Genomic DNA, 12,928 nt, shown 5'->3' on the forward strand with positions numbered 1-12,928 from the left:
TGTACTATTTTATGGCCTATTTTATTCACTAAAATAGATCATGAGTATTTTCATATGGCAATAAGGACTGGTGTAGTCAATTTTCAGTGGTTGTACGACATTTCAATCTATGGTTGCATCATAGTTGATTTAACTAATCCCCTATTGTTGGGACATCCCCCCACCCCATAATATTTAATAAATGGAATTGTTGGGTTAAAGTTTATGAACATTTTTAAGGCTCATAAAGTTATTTGCCCCTCTCTCTCCAAGTGTCTACCAGTTTACATTCTGTCTAAAAGTATTTGAGAGTACCTGTTTTTCTACACCTACAATGGACTACCTGGGATTTTAGTTTCATTCTATCCAGATTGTACATACCCCTTTACAGTAAAACTTGGTCCTTAAATTGAATACAAGATTACAGCAGAGGACTTGTGCAGTGAGAGATGTCGTGTATAAATAAAAGGAGGCAAGAAGACTGCATTATTCTTTAGATGAGAATAAAGTTTCACATAGGTCTGTTATAAATAAGAGTGACTGAAGATCACCATAAAATCTTATCTATGTTAATTAAGCAGCTTTCTAATTGGAATCTTGGCTTATAAACTAAACTTGGCTTATAAATCAAATTAGCAGAGAGGTAGAGAGGAAAAGAATACTTGGGGGCATTCCTGCCTTGGAAGAGCAGATGTGCTCGCTTCTGGTATAAGATCTATCAACTACAAATTGGCACTTACCAAGAGCATTGCCAGTGACTGAACAACAGAGGCGTGTGCCATCTGCCTGTGCGGAGACTGAACCCCATGCTGCTGTAGCTGATGACCTTCAACAACCCCCGAGGGAGTTCAGGGTGGAGGGGGGCACTCTGTGCTCCAGGGAATCTGGTGGCACAGGTCTTTAGAGAGTTGGATGTTTTTAGGAATAGATTTTATGATCTCAATCTCCTCATACCTAGAGAAGCCCTAAATCCCTTCATGGTGACATCAGACCCTCATGACTAACAAAAAGCCTTTTGTAAAATGAGTGCTTCATGGTACTGAACTCCCCCTTCACCAAAACCTTATATATTTCTTTCTCCTACTGCTGCTTTGGAGCAGTCTCTTAGAGCTATCTGAGATGCTGCCTCTTGGGCTGCAGTCCTCATTTTGCCCCAAATAAAACTTAACTCACAACTCTAAAGTTGTAAATCTTTTTCTGTCAACAGATCTCATATACTATAGTTTAAAAAGGTATGGTAGATCACAATGAGACCATTTTACACCCATTATCCAGGATGGCTAAAATAAAAACAATAGCAAAGGATGTGGAGAAGCTGGAACCCTCATATACTGCTGGTGGCACAGCCACTCTGGAAAGTAGTGTGGCAGTTTCTCAGTAAATTAAACATAAAGTTGCCATATGGCCTAGCAATTCCACTCCTTCAGATAGGTCCTCTGTTTTCCTAAATGCTGCCCTCTGGTCATGAGTAGGTGAGGATCTGTTTAGCCAAAATAAGCAGGCTGCTTCAGAACTTCCCATGGGGAAAACTGAAATCTGATTCTTCTCCTTTCTTCACTCAGTCTCTAGGTTGAGAACTCCAAGCAGTAAGAGACACAGGATAATAATGGCAAAGATGGAGCCTTTCTGAGAGCCTTCTCCTCTGCTAAATGCCATTTTGAAGGGAAAAAAGAAGTCAAATGGATATTTCCAGTCCATTCTGGGTTGGCCTCTTGGAGGCTCTGGCTTCTGGGTAATGTCCACAAAGGTCACCACAGTTTTCAAAGGTACTTCTGTTTCAGGCTGGGAATCCTGCAGGAAGAATGTCCATGACAGGTCAGTGCTTGGCACCCATTCAAATAGCCCTCCAATTTGAATGTTATTATTACTTCCCTGAATAAAGACCCATAACAAACTGCTATGCAGTTCTCTTTCTGAGACACAGGAAATTACTTCCTTAGCAACAGTTGCACCACAATTATGAACGCTTACACCTACCAAAAGACTAACTCCAGCTTCCCCTGGCTGGGGAGCTGGCCTGATAACAGAGAAGCCACTGCTTCTGTTACCTGTTTAGCAGCTCTACCTTATTATGTCCCAAACAGCTCCAGGCTCTGAAACAGTACACGTGTACTAGTGCATGCAGTAGTAGCAATTTTCTTCCTTCTTCAGTTGTAGAAAGAAACATGAAACTTCATGGAAAAGGTAAAGAGCTTCAGCAATGTAGATTTTTTTAAAAAAATCAAGATTCACAGAATCTCAGAGTTAGAAAGGATCCTCCTAATCAATTCAAGTCAAATGAAAACGATGCTCCCAGGAAAAGGGACCTTGTCAAGCTGACTCAAGTATCTAATCTAGCAGGTGTAGCTTTGGGTAGATATGGTTGCAGCCTGATGACTGGAATTATGTTTATCTAAACTGAATTAATTCCCTTTGTTCCAACTCTGTTCACCAGGCAGACTTTTGATTATAATTTGACAGTAAGTAACTATCTTGTTTCTGTCTTCACTCTGATGCCACATATTATCTCAGCTTTGGCCTTTGGCAACAGTAAATGTCAGGTTCTAGGAACATAATTTTGCTTGGTATAACCCTTCTACAGATATTTTTAAAATGAATGTGGGGCCAGTGCTGTGATAATTTTGCATGTCATACTAACTCTTTGGACTTTTTTAAAAACAGTGACATTCATGCAGGGCTTGGTATACAATTAATGTAACTTCTGTGGCTTCCCTGGTGGCTCAGAGGTTAAAGTATCTGCCTGCAATTCAGGAGACCTGGGTTCGATCCCTGGGTCGGGAAGATCCCCTGGAGAAGGAAATGGCAACCCACTCCAGTATTCTTGCCTGGAGAATCCCATGGACAGAGGAGCCTGAAGGGCTACAGTCCACGGGGTCGCAAAGAGTCGGACACGACTGAGCTACTTCACTTTCACTTTCTGTGGCTCTGAAAGCCCCCACATGCATTCTAAGTACAGCCAGCTTAGGCTGAAGATGCCAAGGGTTTCCTGATTCCAGCCACTGAAGACTGGCTGAGACTAACCAGATTTAAAAAAACGGGGAGGAGTTTATTACTGAAAGTGAAAGAGAGACTGGAAAATTTAAACCAGAGAAATTCTGGATTTCAGGATATATAGAAAGGACAGAGTGAAGTAAGGAACCAAAAATAGGGAAATTACTCTGCATAATGAAATACCTTGCCCCAGTCTGGCTTCAAAATGCTAAGAGATGCTCTTATCCACATACCCTTTAGTTGGGAGCCAGCAGGGTTGTTTTGTTGTTTTTTTTCTTGAGAAAAGTAGCATTCCCAACAAAAAGACAAAAAGATACTGATATCTGGCAGTCCTATAATCTTGTAAAGGCCCAATTAGTACAAAAACATAAACAGCAGAGTATCATGTAAATAAACTGTATTTACTTAATGGGTTTGTTGTGAGAATTCAATACTTATTTAAAAAATACTTACAAAAAATATTACCAGTGCCTGTCATATAGTAAATGTTCAATAAATGTTTTTCTATTATTATTATCATACAAGAAGATGTAAGTCTATACAATGTTTTGCTTAAATTCTTCTTTATTTTGTAGTTTGTTCTTGGGAACATTCCAAACATGCTCCTATTTTACTTTTTGTAGTGAGAGGAATTTAAAGTGTTTCCAAAGCTACATTTATACAATGAAAAGTCATTTTGACAGTTCAGTTCAAACTTCAGAGAACCTTCACTTCAAGGTGTAGAAACATAAATACCTACCAGCCTAAACAGATAACCTAAATGAGAGAAGTGGGGCAGGTAAGGGTGGGTAGCTGCAGGCTGTGTGAAGGAAATATTTTATTAGTGGCAATCACATTCAGTATGACTTCCCTGATAGCTCAGTTGGTAAAGAATCTACCCGCAGTGCAGGAGCCCCTGGTTCAATTCCTGGGTTAGGAAGATCACTGGAGAAGGGATAGGTTACCCACTCCAATATTCTTGCTTCCCTTGTGGCTCAGCTGGTAAAGCATCCGCCTGCAATGTGGGAGACCTGGGTTCAATCCCTGGGTTGGGAAGATCTCCAGGAAAAGGGAAAGGCTACCCTCTCCAGTATTCTGGCCTGGAGAATTCCATGGACTGTAGAGTCCATGGTGTTGCAAAGAATCAGACACGACTGAGTGACCTTCACTTTCACCATTTGGTGGCAGATTTTATGCCATGAAGGAGTGTAGGATCTCTTATCACCAGATTTTCAAGACAAGTCAGAGATCTGGATGTCAAGGTAAAATTTCTTGATTTTTAAATGCTGACACAAATTTAAAAAAACAAAATACTTTGCAGATCAAACAAAACAAGTCTACAGGCTAAACAGGCTACAGGCTGCTTGTCTGCTACTCAGCTTTAGTTTAATGCCATCATTCAGACACACTGAGCTGACTGACACAGCCTAGGTGAGACCACTGTCAACTATAAACTTTAAAAGGATGGCCCGTGGGGTAAGGAGAAGAACTGCAGAAGATATACCTTCAGCAAAATATCTTCTTAATTAGCTCCTCCTTTTATTACTTTAGACACTTTGGAACATGTATGCTAGTTTTCTTTGAATAGGCTCTTGCTATGATGAGAAAAAATTGCACAGAAAGTCCTGAGAGACAGGCCTGTGCGGATAAAGCAAAGTGATTTAAAATTAAGGACAAATAATCAGTATAAACACATAAAGAAAAAATGAGTGCTTATGTGACTTCAGGAGAAAATTTCCATTCAAGACTGCAGTAAAAAAATTTCAATACAGATGATAAAACTGTCTATTATAGAATTATTTGCATTTGCTATTGGAAGGACTGATGCTGAGGCTGAAACTCCAATACTTTGGCCACCTCATGCGAAGAGCTGACTCATTGGAAAAGACCCTGATGCTGAGAGGGATTGGGGGCAGGAGGAGAAGGGGACGACAGAGGATGAGATGGCTGGATTCGATGCACATGAGTTTGGGTGAACTCTGGGAGTTGGTGATGGACAGGGAGGCCTGGCATGCTGTGATTCATGGGGTCGCAAAGAGTCAGACATGACTGAGTGACTGAACTGAACTGAACTTTCTGTGATATGACACTATTGATTCATAACTCCTTTTACTTTTACAAGGGCATAGTATCATCTTTCATGGAAGCAAGCTTCTCGAGTGAACATTTTTGTATAATCAAAATTACCTTTGCAAATCATTTAAATCACACTAAGTAAAGCCACATGATTTGGCATATCCCAAATCACCCCTCAATAAATTCAGCAGGGTTAAACTTTGCTCCATCACTGGGAATAGAAATTGTGTCTTCAGTTCTGCACAAATGAAGCACAACTGAAATTCTCAGCTGTCAACCACTCAGGACAGTTAGGTGTGAAAGACTGTAAGTGTGATTTTGTAGAGGGGACAGACTAACCTGAAAAGCTAACCTCTATTAAATACTAGAAAAAGACAATGATTAAAAATACCTGGAAAAGACAGAGGCACTGGGTAATGTCAAGGCCTAAGAAAACCAGAGATTCAGGAAAATAAAAAGAACAATCCTGTAGGTGTATTCCCAAACTACACAGGTATTCATGAATAAAGATACAGTTCATAAATAGAAAACAATAGATTCAGTGCCATATCTGTAACAGGTTAAATGAATCTTACAGAAAGAGTTCTGTTTTATTCAGTAAACCAACACAGAAAGAATGGAATGTTCACATTCACACAGTTTCTGGTAACGAGTTTTAACACATTTATAGGCATAAAGAGCTAAGGTACTCAACTGTGTAAGGGAAGAGCTAAAGGTATTTTACTTCTGACTTAAATGTAGTCCCTAGTTTCTCTTCTGGGAGGTAAAATCAATGACTTATAGGTAACAATTTCAATTAGTTTTAATTTCCATTAAAAAATAATAATCTGGCATACCAGTTCATACATGAAGTTCACCAGGACCTAATCATTTTATTTTTGAACTTCCCTTAGCTATAGGCAGTTGCTAAACTGTCCTAAGGCACATCATAAACAGCAGGTATATGTTTACTACATATTAAAATTATTTATTTTAATGGAGTACAATCAGCCAAGAATTGATGATTACAAACTAGCCACAGTAGTAACTCTAACAGCAACCAACAGGCTGGAGACTAACAAATGTGTGACTGTCACTGAATACATAGAATGTCATAGAATATCTTTTCCGTGGTTGAATCAAGCAGTATATAGTAACTGTAGTATGATAATTTAAAACAAAGTAACCTATACTGTAGTCATGAAGTTTAAAAAAACACGGGGCAAAAATTTAGATTGTATTTACCATGAAAACATGTTAATTTCAGTAACCAGGCAGGGAGGATCTACTTGAAAGTTAATTGTTCCAGCTCATTCTGACCAAACATTAGATTTTGGCTGATAGCATAAACTGACTCTCAGGAAGTTAAAAAATTAACTGGTCATCAAATGACTGATATAATAATCTAGGCTTTGCAAGGCTTACCTGTATGGACTGGAATTGGTATAGAAATCGGGCTCCTGACACATGAGCCTGTGGGTTGGACTGGAGGCCTATATATGCCCACAGTATCTGGATCTCCAGGGAAACTGGGACACAGCAGGAAGTACAGTGCATAGCCTGCAGGAGAGTAAAGAAGCATTTGATGTAATTGCTCATGGTTGCCTATAGTTATTAATATTTATCATGCATTAAGTAGCTATTGTTTCTTAAACATTACACAATAACAGAGAAGACAGTGTGGCTTAGGGAAAGGACACAAAAGTTCATAAGAGGTCATGTTATTGTTCAGTTCAGTTGCTCAGTCATGTCTGACTCTTTGCAACATCATGGACTGTAGCTCACCAGGCCTCCCTGTCCATCACCATCTCCTGGAGCTTGCTCAAATTCATGTCCATCAAGTCAATAATACCATCCAACCATCTCATCCTCTGTTGTCCCCTTCTCCTCCCACCTTCAATCTTTCCCAGTATCAGGGTCTTTTCCAATGAGTCAGTTCTTTGCATCAGGTGGCCAAAGTATTGGTGTTTCAGCTTCAGCATCAGTCCTTCCAATGAATATTCAGGACTGATTTCCTTTAGGATGGACTGGTTGGATCTCCTTGAGTCCAAGGGACTCTCAAGAGTCTTCTCCAACACCACAGTTCAAAAGCATCAATTCTTCGGCACTCAGCTTTCTTTATGGCCCAAGTCTCATATCCATACATGACTACCATGGAAAAACCATAGCTTTGACTAGACAGGCCTTTGTTGATAAAGTAATGTCTCTGTTTTTTAATATGCTGATTAGGTTGGTCATGGCTTTTCTTCCAAGGAGCAAGTGTCTTTTAATTTCATGGCTGCAGTCACCATCTGCAGTGATTTTGGAGCCCAAAAAATAAAGTCTCTGACTGTTGCCATTGTTTCCTCATCTATTTACCATGAAGTGATGGGACCAGATACCACAATCTTAGTTTTTTGAATGTTGAGTTTTAAGCCAGCTTTTTCACTCTCCTCTTTCACTTTCATCAAGAACCTCTTTAGTTACTCTTCACTTTCTGCCAAAAGGGTGGTGTCACCTGCATATCCGAGGTTATTATTGTCCATGATCTTAAAAAAGATAATATTCTAAAATGGAAATACTAAAATAGAAAATAAAATGGAAATACTAACATAGAGATAAATAAAACACAAATAAGCCGATGTACAGTAGTTATAAGAAGTGCTCAGTGAGTGGTGGAGTCACTATTGTGGAATGCCAGAAGCAGCAGCCATTGCCGGTTGAGGATGGCTTCATAGAACCAGGATGAGTAATACGTGATGGAGGAAATGGTGTCTAAAGGAAAATTTAGGTAGAGAGATGGCACAACAACTAGAATAGCACATGCCATGAAGGGGCAGTTACTGATTAAGTACAGTTGTTATGTCTCCTACGTGCCAGGCATGTGTGAGGCATTGGCCCTGGGCAGACCACTTGACTGAAGCAATGGATCTGAACGCAGGAACAGTGGAAAGATTAAGGAAGGATGTTTCAGGGTTACATTATGAAGCCCAACTAAGCAGTCTGACTCCAGGACAATTAATTCTAAGATGCAGGAAGGACTGGTGGAAGTGAGGACATAAATCAGGAAGTTACAATAACTTAGCAAAACCAATTATCCTCAAATATGCCTTGCTTTTCTAACTTAACACTTTTTATTTATAGTAAGACTTAGACATAGGCAATAACACGTCTAAACTAGGAAGGGGAAGAGACCGTGTTTATGTTCAATTTATTCAGGAACTGTCAAACTCTTTTCAAATTGGCTCTACTATTTTGTAGTACCACCAGCAATGTCTGAGGGTTCTAATTTCTCCACATTGCTGCCAACTCTTGTTATTATCCATTTTTAAAATTATAGCCATCCCAGTGGGTATGAATTGGTATGTCTTTGTGGTTTTGCATTCCCTTAATGGCTAATGATGTTGACTAATGACCTTTTCATGTGTTTTTTCCAAATATTTTAGAACACTTTTCCTTTCATTTATTCTATCTATATTAGGAAAATTTTTCCATGTTATCAACTTTCTACAAAAATGAGATTTAAAAATGTAAATAGTAGGTTTAAGAACCATAAAGTAAATTCCGCTATAATCTCAGTCCTGTTCACTAACCATTTCTTAATACTCAGCTATGTATCACCCCAAACCATGCTCCCTACTTATGGCTTTATGAGGTTTAAGAAAACTTAATTTGACTACAGTTGTCCAAGGGCTGCATCAAGTACATGCATCTACTTATCCCCCAAGTCTCACTAAAAGGAAAGAAGTATACAAGGCATAAAGTCATAATAGTGCTGAGAAAGGGAAAGGGGGCACTTTAAAAATAAAATCTAAGAGGAAAGGCCTTCCAAGTCTGAACCAAAATTCGAAAGTTGAAAAAAAAGACTGATAAATCTCACAATATAAAAATCAACTTCTGTGTGGCATAAAAACCATAAACAAAGTCAAAAGACAAATGACAAACTGGGAAATAATATCTATAAATCACATAACAGAAAAGAGACAATTTCTCACATACTCAAAGATCTTCTACAAGTCATAAGGCTAGTAATTCAATAAAAATGGCTAGTAATTCAATAAAAAGATATTAATAAATCATAGTGAAGAAAATAAGAATTATTCAAGTGTATGTCAAGATACTCAACCTTACTCAGAGTAGGAGATAAAGAAAACTACAATGGGATATTAATTTTCACTTATCAGATAAGCAAAGATTAAAAGCTTGATAACCCAGAATTGAGGGTATGGGTAACAAGCCATCCCATAGATGGATAGTGGGGCTGTAAATAGGTACAACCTGTATGGGAAATAAATTTGCAATATATATTAAAAATGTAAATGCATATACCTTTGGATCTAGCAATTCTAAGATTTTTCATATAGGCTTATTTTCACATGTATAAAATTGTGCCTGAACCAGGTTATAAAATGCCACACTGTGTATAATAGCAAAAGGCTGAAAACAACCTGAATGTTCTGCCTAAATAATTTATGGTTTATCCATATAATGGAATAAAATGCAACTATACCATGCAAAGGATGAGGAAGCTTATTATATACTGATATGGAATAAACTCTCAAGATCAAGTGAAAAAAGCAAAGTGCAGAGCAGTATTTATGATCTTATATCATTTGGATTAAAAAAAAAAAGATGAGTATTTTCTTGTGTAAGCATGTAATATCTCTGGAAGGAAAGAAAGTAATAACTCTGCCTCTGTGGAAGGGAAGAGCTATCTTGAGAAAGAGTTTTATTTTTGTACTTTTGGAATTTTGAGCCAAGCATATGTATTACTTACACAAGAAATAAAAAGCTGAAGTGAAAGGAAATAAAATTAAAGATACAGTTGATTAAAGCCAGGAGGGAAAGTGAAAGTACAGTCCATGGAATTCTCCAGGCTAGAGGGGGCAAAAGAGGAAGTAGATTTCTTTCTTTTGCTCTGACACACAGATTTCGCTATTTTACTTAGACTGGAATCAAGAGGTACACTAGCCGAGCGCTGATGTGGCCACCGGAAAGAATAAAAACAGAAAAGAGCTGAATGAGATTTCGTCAGGGGTAGTAGGTATTGAGGCTTTTATTTTTCGTTAATACTATTCTCTAGACCTTCTACCTTGAGATTTTTCTCTAAGTAAGGAAAGTTTTATATATATATATAACTACACACACACCTGACCTGAAATGATAACTTCAGATGGCCATGATTTCTTACAGTCTTTCTTTTAGGACAACCACATTATCTTTCTTCTGTGACAACCAAACCAACTATGGAAACAGGTCTGGTTTTAATCTTAATAAATAAAGGAGGAAAGTAAGCTTTTGTCAGAATGTGTATTTCTTTCCTTACTGAAACATTGTAGTTCCTGCTGAGGATCTCGGTCCACTCTCCCTTCTGGGCTGGGTCAGCATTTCCAAAGATGGCAATGTGCTCTGGTCTGGGACTTCCATGAAGAGCCTGATAAATCTCCTGCTGCAAGTGGCTGCAGTCCACCCTTTTCAGCCTAAAATCAAGCACCTCGGAGTCTGGAGTCCAGTGCTAACATCATAATGTAATTCATTCAAACATTAGAAATAATACCAAAAAATAAACTGTGGGAAATAATCCTTCATAGGTATAAAAGACTCAAAAAAAAAACCAGAAAACAAAAACCAACCTCTTAGCAACATTAATATTATTTAAAGACTATTCCTAACATTCTCTGAACTCTAATTCAAAATATAAAAGTTGCCACATCACATATTCCCTACAGGTAGAGACAAATTTGCTAGAAATGATGTGGAAGCAAAGAATTACCTGAGCTTGCATCCAGATATTGCATTCACTCCAAATTGTACTTCGTGTCTCTTAACAGAGCAAGTGCCATCACCCTGGCTCTGTAAGAGGGTCATCTGAGGTGGAAAGGGATGGTCAAGGAGATCATAAAAGAAAAAGTAGGCTGATTGGAAAATGTATGCTTCTTAATATTTGCTTAACACTTTGGTACTTTACTAATATCATGATATTATTCAAGTAACATTTTTGTTTCCCTCTGGCAGTGAAAACATGGGGAATTATTGTTTTTCCAAAAATGACCATATACCTTAAATATATCATTAAACACAATTCAGTCAGGATCCTCACCTTCAGCCAGTCTAATATAAGTTCTAAAGCCTTTGATAGCATCTGCGTTTGAGAACGTAATATATTAATAGTTCAGTAAAGGAAGTCCTTGGGGCTTCCCTGGTGGCTCAGTGGTAAAGAATCTGCCTGCCAATGCAGGAGACATGGGTTTGATCCCTGGGTCAGAAAGATCCCCTGGAGAAGAAAATGGCAACCCACTCAAGTATTCTTGCCTGGAAAATCCCATGGACAGAGGAGCCTAGCGGGCTATAGTCCATGGGGTCTCAAGAATCAGATACAGCAAGTAAACAACAACAAAGGAAATCCTCAATACCTAAAAAATGGAGGAATCACAGAATTGGAGAAAGATCAGTAACTAAAGCTTTTCTCATTAGGCTGTAGTAGGCCACCCAGATACCCAAAAAGGATACTGAGTGTCTTATATCACCAGTTAGAACCAGGAGTGGCTTTCCGACAATATAGCCAGGATTCCCACTTCTAGACCCAGTAAGAGAAGCAGCTGTGCTCTGCTGGAAAGCCTGCAGAAAGAGTGAAGGAAAGTCAGAATGAAGAAAGTCATGCTCACTCACTTTTCCAGTGTGGCCTCATACTCTTCCTTAAGGCAATGCTGCAGGTTAGCTGCACAGAACAATCTGGCCTCCTTCCAAAGTGTAGCATTTTGCAAAAATTGCTCCTCCAGCATCTTTTACTTTTTTTAATTCACTAAAATAAATCCTTATTCACATCCATCTGAACACTCCTTCTACCAAGGATTGCAACTAAAGATCGATCAAAGATCTCTCAATCCTGTTTGTCAAAATTACAATTAACTCAGGGCTATGTTCAGTGTAGCTAGAATCAGAGGAGTTTAAATGTAATTTAGAACTATATTTTAACTAACTATATTTGTTCCACAGATGAACTCTGAGTGACGTGGGATTTAGTGAATCACTTGAGGGTAGAGTTGAGAAGAAACTGGATTCTGCTATGTTCACAAGGAAAGGAAGCAGAAGAAAGTCAAAAGGTGGTGATCAAGACTAGAGACTGAAGCATGACATGAATAAAATGCCGAATGCCCAGAAGCATGAAAAAAGCTGGTTAAAGAATTTGTGTGGGATTTTAGCTGAGTTTATGATTCAAAATGACTATTTAAAAAAAGTGTTTGGATTTGTGAGTAAAGTCCTCTTTGCTGGGGGAATATGCTAATGAATAAACATTGCTGAATCCTTATCACTCGAAGTTAAGTTATAGAATATTAAATTTTGAGACTTCAGTTGACAGACTGAACTAGGCCTTCATATTCTTATTCTATCTTACATGTATTACAGAAGCAGGGGAACTATTTCTAACCCAATACTTCTTTCTTCTTGGTCCTCTATAAGAGAAGAACCCTAACCCTGAAGTGAATGATGAAATCTTGCTGTAATGAAGTGCCTGGCTCAACAGTCAGGTTCGTTTGTCCAAAACTGACAGAGACTTTCTGGATTCCAAAAGTCCCATTGGTCTCTATTTCATAGATGACCTGAAATACAAAAGTAAAATCAATTAATAAAAAATATTTTGTGGGTCAATTTCTTGTCTTTAAGGGTTTTCCTATAACTGAATAAGGGAACAGAATGGTGACTACAGTTAACAATACTGCATTGTGTATTTGCAAGTTGCTAAGATGGCAGATTTTAAAAGTCTTCATCACAAGAAAAAAATTGTAACTATGTGTGGCGATGAATGCTAACTTATCCTGGCAATTGTTTCACAGTATATACACGTATCAAATCATTATGCTGTACACCTAAAACTGATATAATTTATATATCAATTATATCTAAATTAAAAAAATAACAGGATGAGGGAGACTAAAAGTGTTAT

General features: G+C 38.2%; 1 protein-coding gene and 1 long non-coding RNA gene across 4 annotated transcripts in view; one reads left to right on the top strand and one right to left on the bottom strand.

Moving 5' to 3' along the window:
• Positions 1–12,928, bottom strand: part of TCTN3 (tectonic family member 3) — a 47,998-nt gene continuing 35,070 nt past the window's right edge. For all 3 annotated transcript variants that reach the window (XM_069568158.1, XM_069568157.1, XM_069568159.1), the window contains 6 exons: positions 12,459–12,584; positions 11,494–11,601; positions 10,757–10,851; positions 10,310–10,463; positions 6,430–6,564; positions 1–1,770 (listed from right to left, as the gene is read on the bottom strand). In XM_069568158.1, coding sequence (XP_069424259.1) covers positions 1,534–1,770; positions 6,430–6,564; positions 10,310–10,463; positions 10,757–10,851; positions 11,494–11,601; positions 12,459–12,584 — 855 coding nt within the window. In that variant the 3' untranslated portion in view covers positions 1–1,533. The remainder of the gene's footprint in view (positions 1,771–6,429; positions 6,565–10,309; positions 10,464–10,756; positions 10,852–11,493; positions 11,602–12,458; positions 12,585–12,928) is intronic.
• Positions 1,542–12,633, top strand: LOC138427967 (uncharacterized). The gene is made up of 2 exons (XR_011252235.1): positions 1,542–1,794; positions 11,980–12,633. It is a non-coding gene; the product is annotated as an uncharacterized lncRNA (long non-coding RNA).

The sequence above is a fragment of the Ovis canadensis genome, chromosome 22 (assembly GCF_042477335.2).
Source record: "Ovis canadensis isolate MfBH-ARS-UI-01 breed Bighorn chromosome 22, ARS-UI_OviCan_v2, whole genome shotgun sequence".
Classification (NCBI taxonomy): Eukaryota; Metazoa; Chordata; class Mammalia; order Artiodactyla; family Bovidae; genus Ovis; species Ovis canadensis.